We start from the raw sequence: 16824 nt of genomic DNA on the forward strand, positions 1-16824 counted from the left end.
ACTTGGATGCCTCTAAGGAAGCCACAACACGATTCCAGCACTTCCCTCACAAGCGGCGGGGGAGGATCTACGATCGATCCATCTTGCCGAGCGGCGTTCACGTCAGCTATTGTAGCCGCTCTTAAGGAGCTTCAAAGCAATAAAGCGGCACCAGCCAATGATTTGGGTCAGCGTGCCTACGAAAAGCTGCAATATGACCTCCCGGTGAGCTTGACAGCTTCTCCCTGGCGCCTGGTCCAACCAAACCAATTAAGACCGCATTTGCCTTCTGCTTATGCCGCAGCTCATTTCGCTGGAGGAGCTTGAGGGGCTTACGGAAACCCTAAGGTATGGCGTGGGGAATTACGCAACTCTCTGTAGTTAAGTGCCGTCCCACGTGTCCGGGTGATCGCCCCATTTTGATCCATAGTTGCTCCAGAATCAACTAGATGCGCGCTTGCCCCCCATGTTGGTTGCACCACCCATGTCCCCCTGCAACCTAGGGCAGCGTTGCAGCTCAAAGCGGGTCAGCCGCTATTTCCCATCACCGCAAAGCTGCTCGAAAATGTGGTCGCTGGAGCTCGCACGCCTGTTTTCCAGGGCTCAACGTCCTCCTTGCCTGCGCAGCAACAGTCAGAGTCTCAGAAGCCGTCCTCAGCGCCCGGCACGGGTTCCGGAGCTGCCGGAACCGCCCCGCCACCCGACCCAAATCGAAGCACCGCACCAGCGTCGGCAAGCGACGATCCGGACCACAAAATCGAAGAAACAACGGCAACACGGTCTGCGCCAGCGACAGCAGCTTTGGAGCCCTCCCTCTCAACCACCAGCCTCATAGACAGCGAGCTCCTGAACCCAGACCGCCAGCGCCTCTGCGGCGCCTTCAGGGCATTATGTGCCGTCATTTTTGTGCAGCTGGTTTCCCACTCGCTGGCGGTTTCGGAGCAGGATACATGGGCCTTGCTTTACGGCATTGAATCGGGCCAGGCTGAGGACGATGATAATACGACAGCCTGCGGACGGGCCGGTCAAGCAGCGGAGAATGGTGCTGCAGAGGTAGCAGGCGGCGAACTGAGCACGCTGCATTTCAGCACCCTCACCAGCTGTACGGACCCGCCTGGGATGGGGCCTCAGCAGCGACTTCTTCCGACGCCGCCGCACTCACATCTGGACGGCGAACTTGAAGCCGCGGCTCGTGCTGGTGGGGTGCACCAGGCAGCAGATGCCGACAAGAACGGGACTCTATTCATGGCGGCAGAGCCTCCGGAATGCGGAAACGGCCCGCCGGCAGATCAGCAGTATCAGCAGCAGCCTCGGGAAGTGTATGAGGAGACGCAGGCGGCGGCGGAGGACGGCGACGATTTCGTGTTCGAAGACCTGGAGGCGCCAAGTGGGTGGCGGTGCAGGCGGGGAAAAGGATGTGGCGGTAGCGGTGACCACGGTTTCTTGGGGAGCATGCCTACTGGGTTGGGCCTTCATCATTGTGCCGTGTTGAGATTCCATCACATCATTTCATGAGGGAGGTTTCCAGAGCTGCCAGTTGTTGCCGCGCGCGCATACCTGCTAGTGGTAACAGACTGTCAGCCCGTCATCATGTAAGTGCGTCGCTGTCGACCTATAGCCACAGCCAGCGCCTGGAAGGTTCATGTCTCTCTTATTTCCATCTACATCGCCATCTTCTAGCTTACAACTGCATTCATCGACGGCGCACACAAAACATGCTGTAAAACCCAAACCCAAATCGACACAACCCAACGCCCAGGTAGCAGCTCGTCAGGTGGCGCTACCGCAGTAGCAGCAACAGCACACGCGGACGCCTCTGCCCGCGGCGGAGACCGGGCGATCCCGGGCCCGCCCGGACCTTCCTTACTGCCGCCGTACTCCTGGACGGCGCTGCGCGCGCGGCTGTTACGGCTGGCGGGGCATGTATCCTATGCCTTGCTGGACGACCCGGAGCTGTGGCGCGACGGCGCGCTCCTTCAGGGGGTGTTTCAATTGCTGCGGGCGTTGGGCGCACACCGGCATTCCCTGGAGCTGCAGCCGCTGCTGCACGCCTATGTGGGGCTTGTGGCGGACCGGATCGCGGCGGAGCCATCGGAGCTGGCCTCCCTGGACAACCTGTGGGACGCCGTCGGGCTGCAGTGCGTTGCTTCGCTGCCTCAAGTAAGGGCTTTACCACTTCGACCCTTGTATAGCAGTCCTAGTGGCACTCGTCCATCAGCGGTCGTATCAGCGGCTTCGGATTGGGTCTTAGCGTTGGCATCTCCCTTACCTGGGGACATGTCCTCAATCTCTCCCCAACTTGGTGCGCTCCAACGCTGGTGTGATCTGGTCCACCAATTACGACATTAATGCGCCACCGGTGTGTGTGCGACCAGGTCGACCGACAACGACCTGTCGGGGCGGCTCGTGGAGGCCAGGGACTTTTGATGGCTGAGGCCACCACCTGCCTGTCCCTCGTGGTGACGCTGGCGAGCCAACTAACAGCCGCCTCGGCCAAGCTGCGGCTCTGGCAGCAAGTCCACAAGCACATGTTGCCCCTTCTGGAGCGTTGTCTAGGCGAGCTCGCGAGGGCGGTGAGGCCAGGACCTGGCAAAGTCGCAACGGCAAAGGCACAGGTGCAGACGGAGGCGGCAGTGGTGATACAGCAGCAGCAGCAGACGGCCAGGTCAACGGGTCCGGAGGAGGTGGCTGCCATTGTGCTGGTGTGCCAGGTGGGTCCAAGTTTCCGTTATGCGGACCCACAGGCTTCAAACAACTTCAAAAAAAACTCTTATCTCACCAGTCCACACCACCCCGCCTTTACCTCCCCGCCTTAACCACCGGACAACTCCAGGTGCTAGACTTCTACGTTCAGCAGCGCCCCGGCAATGCGGACCTGGCGGCGGCACTCAAGGGTACGGGCGTGTTGGCCTCCTTGGCGGTGCTCTTTGCGGCGGCGGGGGCCCTGCCGGGGATGGAGCCTCTCCGTTCCGCGGCGCTGTGCTGCGCGGCCAGCAGCCGGGAGCTGCACCGCTGGATGCTGGCGGTGCCAGGGGTGGCCCAGGTGCTCGCAGGTGGGTGGTTGACTGGAGGGGACCGGGCTGGGAGCTAGGACAGTACCCGCTTCGTGGCTCGGGAGCATACCAACCGGCAAGTGATCTCGCCCAGGGAGCACTTGACAGACAAGTTGAATGAACGGGTGTGGGCAGCTGTGTACCTGATTGTGTGTGGGCGATCAGGGCGTAAGGACGGGGGCTTAGGTGCGAGTCAGGCGGAGGGGGGAGGGGGGCAGGGGCAGCATGTGTCCGTAGAAGTTGTGTAGGGTGCGCTGTGTGATGGCACTGAGCTCGTATGGTGGCGCATGACGCAGTACTCACTGTCACTGGACGAAGCCATGGGAACCAAGACAGCCTCTACAGACTGCTGCGAGCAACGGCCTGGTCCCCTGTGCCGATTGGATCCGCTTCTCATCTTCATGACTACTTGGAAAGCAGTACCGACCGTGACGCACCACCGGGTTAAGCAGCAGCAGCAGCAGTGGCTGTTGCTTGCATATGTCCCGCTTCCCTCGCTCCGACACCAGGATTTGCAGTTGCTGCTTCGGTCCTCCTCCCCTGTATATTCTCCAGGTCCAGCCTTTCAGGAGGGCGGCCCTCACGAGGCGCATGGGGCGATCTGGGAGATGCTGGGGAGCGCCGGATCCAGTCCTCTGGCCCTGAGCATCCTTTCAGGCGGTGCGGCACCAGAGAAGGCCATTCGTGTGCATGCACTGCTGCAGCTGCTAGCCAAGGCGGTAGCGTGCGGTGGTGGCGTGTTGTGGGGCCGGGCTGTAGAATCCACGATGCGGGAGCTGTTCACGACACTGCGGCAGGAGCAGGCGGGCGGGGGTGCTGCATCATCGCCGGTGGCGGTGGTGGTGGTGTCGGGGAGGGCATTGGGTGGGGTTGAGCGGAAGGGAGCGGTGAAGGCTGGGTCAAAAAGCGAGGAAGCGGGTGATGGTCAGGGAGTGATTCAGGAGGAGGAGGCGGGTGATGACGAAGGTGATGAAGATGATGCGAAGTCGCATTTGCTGGACCCGGGGGCCCTACAACGGCGGCGTGCTAAGCAGCTGCATCCGGTCTGCTGGCGTATTTTGAAGCAGCTTCTGACGGCGAGCGGGGAGTCGCACGGTAAAACAGATTGAGGCTGGGCATAGGTGACTGATACTGAACCCTTCTCCTGGAGCGCTGGAGGTGTCGCGCGGTTTATGCTTTCGCTGGTAACCGCCACCGGTAACGGACACTGTAACCGCGTCCGCATGATTGGCCAGTTTTGAACCTGTTTAAAATCATTATAGATTATAGGATTAATTCATATGCATGATAGATAGCTCGGCAAAGTCGAAATGACGTCCTCTGTGACTAACGACGGATACACTCCTCTTGCAACACCGACGCGCAGCAGCTTACGCCAGCCAGGAAGTCGGACTGTTACAGGGACAGCTAATTCCGTCCGTTTTTTTGGCATTACTCATGATGATTCGGAAGATGGTGACCATACCTCGGGAATTGGCCCTACTCGGGGGAGAAGCTCTATTGCAATCAAACAAGCAATATTTAATAAGTACTTTAACGAGTTTACATCGTACCCGTTGCTGCTATACACTTCGTCACAGCAAAGCACGCGACGAATCTCTCGGGCTAGCTCTCGTGTAGACAGGGACGATAGGAATACAACAAGTCCACCATCGATACATACCGGTGACCTTGTAAGAACAGGAGATGCTTGGACGGCGTTATCGACGACGCATGTTCCGTCTGAGTTTGAGTCCCCAGGGCCACGGTGGGCCATCAGCAGGCCTTTTCCCGTCTCTAAACGAACCGTAAGTAAAGATATTACCCTCATGACAACGTACTGTCTACTCCGGTAGAACCTCGACCCACGGGGTCGGTGCCGCAGAGGGACGATGCGTACGGGAGCGGACCCGTGCACGCCGCAACCAAGCCTATCACGGCGGACGGAAACTTCACCAGCCACCTCCATGCATTTGAATCACTCCTCTCAAAATCATGGACCAGCAAGGAGGTTCAGTACGTGCAGGTGCGAGTTTCAAACCCCACTCCGGTCTTCAGGACTTTCCGCCCCTTGCAGTTATGCGGGGTCCACAGCTGTTCGGGGGCAACAACCGGCTTGACGATCATATCAGCTCCATATGTCTATTTATTGATGTGTCGAGCCGCTGGTTCTGGGTCAATTTCTGCTCTTAAGGTCACTGCTACTGCAGCTGCGCTCATACTCCATGACATGGTAAATCCATTTTTAAGCCACCAAAAAAAGCTATTTGGCTTCCTGGCCATTACGCCGCTTGTACGCCCATCCAGACCCGCATGTGGCATCTCGTCCAAACCTGCGGCCCTTCTGATAACCCCTCCCTCCTTTCTCTCTGTGCCTCTCTACCCACTCCTCTTTATCCGGGCCCTCAGCGCCACGGCTATTTCCACCGCCTCGTTCCGCAACTCGGGGTAGAGAGACTGCAAGGTCCCGCGGCCCTGCTCCTGGCCCGTTGTGCGCAGCTACACCCGCCGATGCTGCTGCCGCTGGTCCAGCGCTTGTGTGCCGTACTACCTGTCCTCATTAACAGCCCCCGTCGGGATGTCCGCCAGGTACTGGTCTACTGGGCTAATTGCATGTTCCTCGAAGGGAAAACGTCTTCATGTCTTGACAATCGTGGCGTCCTAAAAATGGGGGGATGGGAAGGGTCGTCCTAAGGAGACCCCTACCGGAAATCAAGGTGGCATTAGAGCATTCCTGACAAGGTCGGACATCAAGGGTTTGTTATCGCAGGTCATTGTTTCAGGTGATCTGGGCCCCCGGAGGACCCACCCTCCGCGCCTTACGTTACAGAATAGTTTACCTGCAGCAGTCTGACAACCCTGCGGCGGTCAACGCGAAATCAACCCCCCAGACCACATCCCGGCCCCCAAGCGCCATAACTTCATAAGGCCCCCAACAGACCTGGGACCCCAAAAGGACTTGGAAGTCAGGACCTCCGGTAATCTGAACATGCCCTCCTCGCACTTCACAACCGCCAACCACCAAAACACGCACGCATACGGATGTTGTGCCCCCCAGGCGGGTCTCTGTCTGTTGGGTATGGCGTGGCGAGCAGCCGCCGGCGGCTCCCACTCCCAGCTTCAGACCATGATCCTGGACACCCCCCGGCTGATGGAGCTACTAGCTGAGCGTATGGAGCAGGACAAGGAGGAGAAGGAGCAGGGGGGCTGCTTCGACGTGCTGTGGGCGATGCGGGAGGTGGCGGCAGATGCGGGGGGGTTAGCCGCCCTGGAGCGATGTGGTGCATTGCAGGCCGCATGCAGGGCACTGAAGCGCCTTGTTGTTGCTGCTGCTGCTGCTCAAGGCGACGGCGGGGGCGGGGGCGGCGGGGGCCCGGTTGGGGTAAGGGGCCCACTACCTGAGCGGACTGGTGCTGGTGCTGGTGCTGGTGCTGGTGCCCCGGCAGGAATGGAGAAGGTGGCGAAGAGGGGCTCCAAGCGGGCGGGCGTTACGGAGGGCGGAGCGGTGGTGGAGCTCGCGGCGGAGGGAGTACTGCTGGCAGGTGCACGGTGCGGGTGGGGAGGGGTGGAGTGGGGTGGGGTGGGTATGTAAGTGGGGGGCTGCGTGGGTTGAGATATGGCGGCCGTTATTATCCGGTTGTGGTTGTCGTACCTGGATCCGGATCGTTTGTTCCTGAAACCCTCCAGGCCACCTCACCTCACCTTTTTGCTCAACTTCCTCACGGAGAGCTGCAAGCTGACACACATGCACGCACATTCCGTGTGTATGTGCGTATGTATATGTGAGCAGAGTGTCTCGCAGCCTGCAGCTCCGTACATTCCGCGGCGTTGCTGATCTGTGACGGCCAGAAGGTGCCCAGCCAGTGGCCTAATCCGGAGCAAAACCGGGTTCCGGAGCGTCTCATCAAGCTACTGCTGCTACTGCCACTCGACACGGCCAGAGAGGGGGCACAGCGCCAGGATGTGGAGGGAGAGGGAAACGGGGCAAAGGAGCGGGACGATGGCTCGGCGGTGTCAGGGGCCGGCGCCGCCACCGCTGCTGCCGCTGGGGGCGGACGTGGTGGTTGCGGTGCTGCTGCGCAAGGGGGCCCGGCGGCCGACGGGCAGAGGGCCAATGCGCCTGTGGCGGCTTTGGAGCCGCCTAAGGGCAGCTGCTGCAGTGAGGACGGAGGGTATTCGGCGACGTTTGAGCTTGATGGTGGTGATGGTGGTGATGGTGATGTGGGAGCTATTGGGGTAACAGAGGTGGAGGAGGCTGGCGATGTGGGGAAGGAGGCTGGTGTGGCTGGCAGTCAGGAACATGGGAGCGGCTGCGAGGGTGACGAGGGTGACGGCGGCGGCGGCGACACGGGAGCGGGTGCGGGAGGACAGGGGCAGGTGCGCTGCTTGCTGGCGGATATCGCACATGCCGCTTTCCATATATTCGTTACATTTCCAGAACACGTTTTCTCCCTTCTGCTCCTCCTCCTCCTCCTCCTCCCCCTCCTGTACACTATTTAGCATCGTCCGACACCAATCCATAGCATGCACAGGTACGTGACAGCGGTCGTAGCCGCCAGAGCTGGGTCCCATTACGAGAGGTTGAGGCTCTCGGAGAAGCAGCACCACTTTCGTTTGAGGGTCTTACCTTGAGCAGGAGCTGGCTCGGGGTGTTGCAAATCACCAATGAAGCACAGGTCCAGTGGCGCGTGTGAAGGGGAGGTGCGACACGGCCTGTTCGCTGCCGCCGCCCCGTACGGCATGATTCCGTACATGCAGGTGGAGGATGTACGAGTCACGCAGGTGCGTAAGGCCCAGCGCCAGCTGCAGGACGCTCTGCTCCGGAGCCTGTACGGCATTGCATCCAGCGGTCATTGCCAGAAGCCGCAGCAGGTAACGCAGGCAGCGACCGTGGCAGGGGGGCTAAATGGAAGAGGACTGGGATTGCCGGTTGGCGTTGGCGGTTGGCACGTCAGTTGGGGATGGGCGTCCAGGTGGATGGAAGAGGGTGAGAAGCCGCGTTCTGACGAACGGAAACGTTTCAATAACCTAGTGGTATAATCACCATCTGCTGCTGTAATGTCGTATGTGCGTCCCTTTTGTTATTATCGCGGCCGCAGGCGGTTCAGGAGGCCTTACGTAAAGCCGGGGATTCAGTGGTGGAGCGATTGGCAGCAGTACTGTACGGCGCACGGCAGCCGCCGTCACCAGCGGGAGCGGGGGCGGCAGTAGCTGCTGCTGCACCCTCCAGGGTGGGTGTCCCTTCTCCCGGGCCGTACACATCTCCGTACACTCTCGTCCCCCCCTAACAATCAACCATTAACCCTTCCCGCGTTCCACTGTGAGAGCTGTGAAGTTGCGTTTTGACCTTTCTTTGGCAACAAATACATCCCAGGTTCACAGGTTCAGGACGTCCCCACGAACTTCCTCTTTCTTTGTTGTTTTGTTTTGTCTTGTTTAGTCTTGTTTCCATCGTGTTCATGTCGCCATCAGGAACAGTTCACCCTGGCCGCTTCCTGCGCCGCCGCCTACCTGCTGTGGCTGCTGGCGTCCGGGGACTTTAGTGCCTCAGAGACCTCCCAACTCAACATCATGCGGACCAGAATGGGAAAAGATGCGCCCGCGCAAGACGAGCGCGGCCACCGTGCCGCCGCTGATGCAGGCATCAATGGCGGTAGCCGGTACGACACCAAGGGCTTCGGTGTTGTACCAGCTGTTGCGCACCTGTTGCTGAACCGGCTTCCTGGCTGGAGGGACCCCAACTTCGGTGACTGCGTGTCGGCCGCTGGTACGACGTCGCCGCTGCCGCCACCGCCAAAGCCAGCCGTGCATGGAAAGATGCATGGCGGCCGCGGCGCCACCAATGTTGCACTCGGCCTCGTGCAGAAGCTTGGCGCACAGTACGGCACCTCCATTGCTGCTGACACCGCTGCTGCAGGCAGCGGTGCGGCAGTGGCCATCGCACACCGTACCGGGCATTCCACTCCGTCCAGAGGGGTCGGAGGTGCGGGTGGCAGCGGCGCCATTGTGAGGGGTGGTGGTGCTGGTGGTGGAGCAGGCGCCTTGGCAGCTGCGGCAGTGGCGCCGCCACTTCAACAGACACCAGAGGCGGCCTCCACCGACCCACGGGTCATGCCTGACGCGGCGGCCACTGGCGACGCGACGGTGGAGCGGCAGCTGGCACCGTTGCGGACTGGGTCCACTAGGGGGTTACTGCTGACGGGCTCCCTAGGCACCCGGGCAGTTGCGGACGGCTCCCCCCCTCTTCCGGGAGCTTCTCCGCGGGAGGTGAGGTCTGTTGTCTGTCTGTCTGTCTGTTGTCTGTCTGTCTATCTGTCTGTCTATGTATGCGTATCTGTGTAAGTACTGTAGTCTGTATGCATATGTGAGTTACTTCACTGCACGGGGGAGTTGTCGGGAGAATCGTGGGGGTCGTGGTGGGTAGAGAATGATGAGTAATGTTTGACCTGTCCTTCCGTACTCTACATGGCATGGGGATCCCCACTCAGTGTCCAACATCACTGCCTGGCCGCCGCATCATGTGCCGTACTGTCGTGCTGCTTGTCATCCTCCAGCGATACAGCCGTGTAGCTGACAGCAGCGATGATGATGGTGGTGGTGGCGGTCGGGCCGGCGGCGAAGGTAGCGCTGGTGGTGGCGGCAGCGGCGGCGGCGGCCGTGGTGGCGGCAGGGCGGTACAAACGGACAGCGGCAGCGGCGGCGGCACTGGGGACCCCCTCGGCAACACTCAGGACATGGACTCGAGCAACATAATCGACAGCAGTGTGGAGCTGACGGTGCGTTGTGTTGGTCGTACCGTCGTACCGCCGTGCTACCATAGGACGTGTCTTGAGCCCATTTCCATGGCCAGAGAGAAGAGGAAAGCTTCCGGTCGCCGGGAAACGCACGCACCTCATCACGCACGGGGAGTTTTCGTGGCTGCGCTTGCGGGATCGATTCTCAGAGTCGGTCGTTATGGCAGCCTTCGTGTATGGTCTTTTCCAGTCCGGTCGGCTTTCTGACCTCCTACTCCTCCGCCTCCTTTTCTCCTCCTCCTGTTCCTCGTAGGGCAAGGAGCAGCTCATGCGGGCGATTGTGGCTGCTGGCTCTGCCTTGCTGCAGCAGCAGCAGCAGCAGCAGCAGCAGGGGGCAGAAGTAGATACAGGACCTGCGGGTTCTGCTGTCGTCGCCACGGCAGCAGTGTTGGCCCCTACAGAACCACGGAAGGGCACACACGGCGGACAAATGGATCACGCTGCGCCGCCTTCTGACGGCAGCGGCACTGTGGCAGATTCGGGCTGCACACCGATAGGCGCTCCGGAGGGATCGAGAGGTAGCGGGGGGTCTACTGGCGGCGGCGGCGGCCGTGTCAGGGGCAGCGCTGTCCACATGCCTCCACGGGTGGCGACACGTCCGCCACCGCTCGTGCTGCCCCTCTTGGACATCGGGGGGGCCCCCCGCAGACCGCCGCCGCCGCCACTGGTACCGTCAGTAGCGACGTGGCTGAACGCCGTACATTCTGTTCGGCAGGTTCGGGTATCGACCGTGCCGACAGCAGCGCAGGTCCAGGAGCTGCAGACCTGCTGCATGGGAGTGCTGGCGGCAGTGGCGCTCAGCGCCGGTGGATGCAAGGCCATTTGTAGTCAGCCGGGGCTTATGCCGTACATCGCGTCACTACTGGAGCTGCCAGATGTTGATGACGGCGCGCCTCCCCCGCGCTCGACAGCTGCCGCTCTGAGTGGAAGTGGGCAGGACCTCAGGTGAGCCGCCGCCACGGTACCGAGTGCGGTGGTTTCGAGGGTTTTAGGGTTTTGAGGGTTCACGTGGAGGGTTGTACGGTTTTAGATTTAATGAAAGTTTGGGCCAGAGGCACTCGGGATGGGAAATGAATGGAGGGAGAAGGGTAAGGAAGGGTACCGACTTTGGGTTTTGCTGGCGCCCTCACCTCTCAGGCTGCAGCTGCTGGCTCTGCTGACCAACCTCAGCCTACATGGTGAGGGTGCCGCCGCCATCGCCGCCACAGCCTCTAGCACCACCTCAAGGCCGCTGGCTGAGGGGCTGTACGGCACTGCGGAGAGGTCAGTACGACAGCTATCGGATAGCACCTCGAGCTGGAGGCTGGGGGCGCAACTGCTGGAGGTGGGTCACGGCCCGGGGGAGGCGATGGAGGGTGTTGTTGTTGCGGGAGGGGAGTTGTTGTGAGGTTGGGGAAATCGGGGGGGGGGGGGTCGGGTTGGCCTATGGGTTAGGAGGACTTGGCCTCCAAAGCTTTTTGGTGATGTGGTGCAAGTTATGGAAGGAGGTCTAGGAGCAGAAGCCGATCGTGCTCATACCACCGGCGGCTGGGGCCGAGGTAATACCACTGCTGCTTACCACCCGTATTCCCGACCCACGTCGCAGTTGTTTGGTAAAATATAACCTTCAACAGGAACGTAACACGCCAAGGTAGTAAAACCCCTAAACAAACACTCCTCCACAGTCATGTTTCATCGTGATGACCAACTTGCATCGGGCCCGCGTGGAGCTCGGCCTGCCGCCGGATCCGACCACTGGTGAGCCGAGAGACAGCTTCCGGCTGGCGGTCGAGACGCTTCGCGCGCCGTTGTCCAGCAACGCCGGCACGGCGGACCGCGCCCGCGTCCGTGCCACCGCAGCATGCATGCTTGACTCCGCCATCACGGTGTACGAGGGTGTGGGACGAACACTTGCCCGGCCGCAAAAATTGCGTTCTCGCGGCGGCAGCTGCGGCGGCGCCGCTGCCAAGGGTACGGCGGCCCGGCGGGCTGCCGCTGAAGAGGAGAAGGCGGTGCTGTCGGAGCTCGTTTGGCTGCTGGCCGCCAGAGGGGTTGGTTGGGGTGGCGGCGGCACCGCTGCTGTTGTGGTGGTGGCGGCGGAGCGTGCCGCTGTCGATGCTGCCAGTGCGCTGTGGCAGCTGATGGCTAGCGGCACGGTGCATCCGGAGGCATTGTTTTGTGATGTGGAGGCGCACCTGGTGTCGGTTCTGGGGAGCCCCAGGGCGGCGGCGGCGGACTCAGAGCGCCCGGCGGCACTGCACCTGGCAGTGCTCGGACTAGTGTCATGCCTGGCACGCTGTACGGCAGTCGCGCGGCGGCTGTGGACATCACCGCTGCTGCCGGCGGTGATGAAGGCGCACGGGCTGGCGCGGCGGCGCTGTGCTGACGGTGGCACGGAGGCGTGGACGCCTGTGGTGGAGTGCGTGCGAGGTGTATGCCAGACGTTGTGTCGTGCGTGCCACACTGTGGATCGTGGTTTTGTAGTGGGGCCGGACAAGCGGGTGGATAAGTGGGGCCTTACGGAGCGGTTGTTGGTTGAGGTCAGATGCACGTTGGAGTACGATGAACAGGAAGATACGATTATGCTCGTAGCCAAGAAGGAGGAGGAGGTGGCTGGGGCTGGAGGCCGACTGGCTGAGTACGACGATTAGTAATAATGCCTCCACTGGTGGTTTTGCGGGTGGAGAGAAGAGATGTGCGGAGTGGATCTTGTCTTGCATGCTGTACAGCAGGCTTGTACGGCATACATTGTATATACATACGACAAGGCTGCTTAGGACGGTCAGTGTCTGACGACTATTACCTTGTTTCCGTAGAGGGAGCAGCATTGGACTGTTCCGTGTTTCATAAAAAAATTGCTGAGTCATGGAGCCGTTTTCCTGTGGGGAGGCCCTGCCATACAGATTCGTCCATCTTCTTATGGGCCTTAAGGGCTGAGCAAGCCAACGTAACGGACGTTTCACGTTACCTGAGCAAAGTGAGCTGTCCATCAAGCACTGCTGCTCGACATCTGACTTTGTGCTTTATAACCACGTGCCACAGGGACAGGCTGAAATCCTATGTTGTTAATACCTTATGTTATCATCTCTGTTGAAGCTGTGAATGCGGATGGATCATTGGTACTGCTGCCCACATAACCATAACACCTTAAAGCCCCTAGGCCTCATAGTTGTGTTAGCTTTGGTGCCGGCCGGCACACACCGCGGATTGTGTGTTGGGGAGGTTTCCCGGCTGGGAGAAAGCCTTCCCGCCTAGAGTAGCTAACCGATACCACAGCGACCGCCTCGGCATACGTACTGCTGACCGAGATGCATTCATTATTTCCACCCGGTATTGATGATGTGGACGTTTCATTTCTGCTTTGGAGGAAGCCGCTAGCCGGAGGGCCAGGGCTGTGGTACTGCCTTGCTGCTGCCTTTTGTGTGCTGTTGTGCTGCATGAATGCTGCTGCGCGTGTGAGGTGCGCGAAATTCCACCATGATCTGTCTGTACTATCATGGCCATTCCAGGGTGAGGAGGCCTGGGACAATGTGCCACCGGGCATTCGTTTCATGTCAGATCTTGGGCTGAGGGTATCACTGTTGATCAGGAAACATTCTTGCCATTCTGGCCAGCGTTAGCCCCTGAGGGCCAACAGGGGAACAGGATGGGAGCATTTCCTCCAATTGCAGGCATGCGCTGAGTGCATGCACCCTCTTCTTGCCACAATTTCAATGGTGAATTTCTTGTTCCCAACTCCTCAACTTTTTATTGGTGTATTTTGGACATTTGTATAAGCCGTATGTTGACTTGCCGTGTCTGTCGATCAATCAGCTGCTGACCGTCATCCGTGAACTGCTGCAGTTCTTTGGATGGCGTGACCCCACGTTATCACCGACGCAGTCAGCGTTGTTGCAGGGCGGCGACGGCTGCTCAACCGTATGCACTACCGGCCTTATGCACTGTTTATGTATACCCACACCCATGTTGCAGGCGACATGGGGCAAGCCGCCACCGGTTCGAGCCGCACTTACATGGAGCTAGGAGCGGCAAGTTGGCTAGGTATTCAGACAATGATTCGGGGCACGGTGGCCAAAGTTGTCATAAGCGTATGCGAATTCGTTCAGATAGTTCGAGGATTGAACAAGAAGGAGGATGGGGGGACGGCCATTTTGCAGAAAAGCGGTAACAAGGTACATCATGTAAGCTTTCGAATGTATATACTGAAATTACTTTACGCTTAGTTTCATGGCAGCCGTACTAGCGACCACTCCAGGGCATCCTAACGTCGATTAGGATTTAGCAATCCCAAGCCCCGCTCATGCTAATCACTTTCATTTATCCCAGGCGATATTTGTTTAACTACTCTCCCAGCGACAACATGCTGTCTCTTGACGAGCAAATCGCAGATGTGTCGGGGAAGGTCGCGGCGGAGCCTAGTAACGAAGGCTTACGCAAGCACCTGGAGACACTGTGGAGACTTAAGCATTATCAACAACAACAACAACAACGTGAGGAAGCTCGACGACAATATGAGGACAACCTTCTGGACGAGGCCCTCAAGAACCTTAAAGCCAACCCCCACTCGCAGACCGCCAAGGATGAATGGGAGCGGGTGTTGATTCTGACAGGTTAGTCGTTAGAGATTTGCTTGCTATGTGCTTTCCAAAACTAGTCGCAGTGATTGTGACTGTAATTTTATAGTATGGTTTTTTGGATCATGGGTTGGAAGCGCCTTGGAGCTTCCAAATGCCTGCCTATCGTATGGAAATTGAGGCATCCTGCTGCCTGCCCCTGCTCTTTCACAGGGCGCAAGGAGCATGTCGAGATCGACGTTGTTGAGTGTGAGTTTGAGGGAATTGGAGAAGCTATAAATGCAGCCTAGCACTAGAAAGTGTTTGGTAATTCTCCTGGTGTGTCAGTGCACTAGGCATCCCTTCATAGATTGCCTTTATCCTGGCATACTCAGTCCACAGCAGCGTACATTCATTCACATATCGATATGCTGTGCACTGCAGGCATACTGCATACGTTTCGCTCTGCATGGCAGAAATTAGCATGGCCCTTCCATGTGGGCAAGCCAGCAGAAAAGTCAGCTGACACCATAGAAGATTGCCTGGACTCCAAGCCCCCGTCCACCAGGTCAACGGAATGCATTACTAATGGTCTTCGCCACCGCCATCAGTCTTAACTTGGTAGGGGGGCTGTGGACGATGATGATTGGATGGGTAGTGGCCATGATGTTGTCTATGCTGGTTGGGAAGCAGATGTCTATGGTGGCAGTTATAGCCAGCTCACATGCTACATTATGTTAAGACTTTTTGGGAAAAGTGGTCGGTTCGGACATGGTAACTATAAGTCTAAAGTGACTGAGGGGGGTTGAATTTCGTCAAATGCTGACCCCTCGTACCCTTGTACTGTTACCTGAATTGCATCGCCAATTTTGTGAGCTATAACAAACAGCCAAGCCCAATCGCTTATAAAGACCACATATTTGATAAATTGTGCACGCTTTGCACTCTTGACTGAATTTCTAGTCACACCGAATGTCACACGCTCAAGCTCTGCCACTGAGCATCGAACATATCTTCAGGTTATGAATTGTGACCGCGAGGGCAAATGCCATCGCGGCTTGTGCGGGATGCAGTGCCATTGCAGTAGGCAGGGCTGCCAATAACCCTTCAATTGTATATTGCGATTCTAAGGGGATGTGCCGAAGTTTTGGCCATTGAAAGACAAAATGGAGATGGTTTACACAGCTTGCGCCAATGAACACAACATTGTTGTAATGTCCCATGTGAACTGGGTGACTTAGTAACATAGCATGTGAATCCAGTATTATGCAAGGGCTAGCCTCCTGCAGGTATAAGACCCCTGCGATTGTAGCGTTGGCCAAGGCAACAGCATTTAAATGCTGTTATGGTGTTGTTGTAGGTGTAGTCTTTTTTTATATTTGCCAGCTTTTTTTCCTGGCGGTTAGTTGGTGGCTAGGCATAAAGCTGGCTGACCAGCTTCTATTTGTTGTGATTAGCTTGGCATTCATTGTTGGAAGAGTATGTGAGCATATGGCCTGTCTGCCTTATTGGTTTTGGTGCCAAGTGTGATCTTTCTGTACCGGTATAAGAGAGGGTGAACTTTCTATTCTCTTTGGTCTGGAAAGCTCATTGTGTAGTGAGTTCATATCTGAGCATAGCTGCAGGATGTACTTGTAAGACTCTGGAAATTACTTGTGCTTCTGATCCACTTTGCCATCTGTAGGCTCTTAGCTGCCTCTATTAAAATGCTTACTGCCTCTATTAAAACAGGTTATGAGCCCTGACTGGACAGTTGGCAGTAGAATACAATTGTTTGCCTGCTACGGTGGACTGCATCATCATCTTTTTAAAACATCCCATCAACAATTCTGTGAGGACCCTTAAGATAGATCAGAGGTTGCTGTCTAGCGATCTGCTCAAAAGTCAAAACTATGAGTACTGGTTCTGGCGGATGCAGACAGTCTTGCAGAAGGCAGGCTGTCTCTAGGCAATCATGAAGGATCTTCCAGCAGTGGACACACCTGGCTATGCTGCGAAAACACATGATGCTGTCCGCCCGGCCGTCAGGGTGATGGATTCAAGGCAATGACCTGGATCCACTTTGCCTTGCACTTTTTAATACAGGGCGATGGATGACATACAACAAAGGTCACACTTGGCAAGAGAACATCAGCCTGCCAACTAAGATCAATTCAGTATTCCTTTAATGAATAAAGGGAATCGAATGCTGCTAAAAACAATGAATGTTGAAAAACATAGGTGGCACCACATTGCTCACCCTCTGATCCACATAAAGCCTTGAGGAATCATAAGACATTATTGGATGGCATCCCAGTAGCTTAAGTACTCAGTCCATTGCTGGCACAGCAAGCTGACGTATGGATGCGCAAGAAGCCCATGACCCAACCTCTTGCTGTTTTGGACATATAGGCATTATAGGCTTAATGCCAGAAGCGGACGAGGATAGCAAAGGCATCCTTTGATAGCGATGAGCATGCTTTTACAGACGTGATGTATCACGTGCAT

The 16824-nt window shown here is 57.7% G+C and overlaps 2 protein-coding genes across 2 annotated transcripts; both read left to right on the forward strand.

Moving 5' to 3' along the window:
- Window positions 1–193: 193 nt before the first annotated feature.
- VOLCADRAFT_106660 (uncharacterized protein) lies at window positions 194–12435 on the forward strand (the record flags this gene model as incomplete). Its single annotated transcript, XM_002955027.1, has 19 exons — window positions 194–204; window positions 483–1366; window positions 1739–2139; window positions 2355–2690; window positions 2813–3032; window positions 3588–3998; window positions 4868–5037; window positions 5511–5600; window positions 6070–6560; window positions 6953–7388; window positions 7770–7883; window positions 8111–8242; window positions 8484–9278; window positions 9743–9787; window positions 10521–10750; window positions 10943–10983; window positions 11014–11129; window positions 11470–11542; window positions 11645–12435. The coding sequence occupies 19 exons, from the start codon at window positions 194–196 to the stop codon at window positions 12433–12435; spliced, it is 5787 nt and encodes a 1928-aa protein (XP_002955073.1).
- An 845-nt stretch (window positions 12436–13280) lies between these two features.
- On the forward strand, window positions 13281–14954 carry VOLCADRAFT_96002 (uncharacterized protein; the record flags this gene model as incomplete). Its single annotated transcript, XM_002955028.1, has 4 exons — window positions 13281–13294; window positions 14111–14394; window positions 14572–14607; window positions 14782–14954. The coding sequence occupies 4 exons, from the start codon at window positions 13281–13283 to the stop codon at window positions 14952–14954; spliced, it is 507 nt and encodes a 168-aa protein (XP_002955074.1).
- Between the last annotated feature and the right edge of the window lie 1870 nt (window positions 14955–16824).

The sequence above is a fragment of the Volvox carteri genome (genome assembly GCF_000143455.1).
Source record: "Volvox carteri f. nagariensis unplaced genomic scaffold VOLCAscaffold_48, whole genome shotgun sequence".
In the NCBI taxonomy this organism is placed as follows: domain Eukaryota; kingdom Viridiplantae; phylum Chlorophyta; class Chlorophyceae; order Chlamydomonadales; family Volvocaceae; genus Volvox; species Volvox carteri.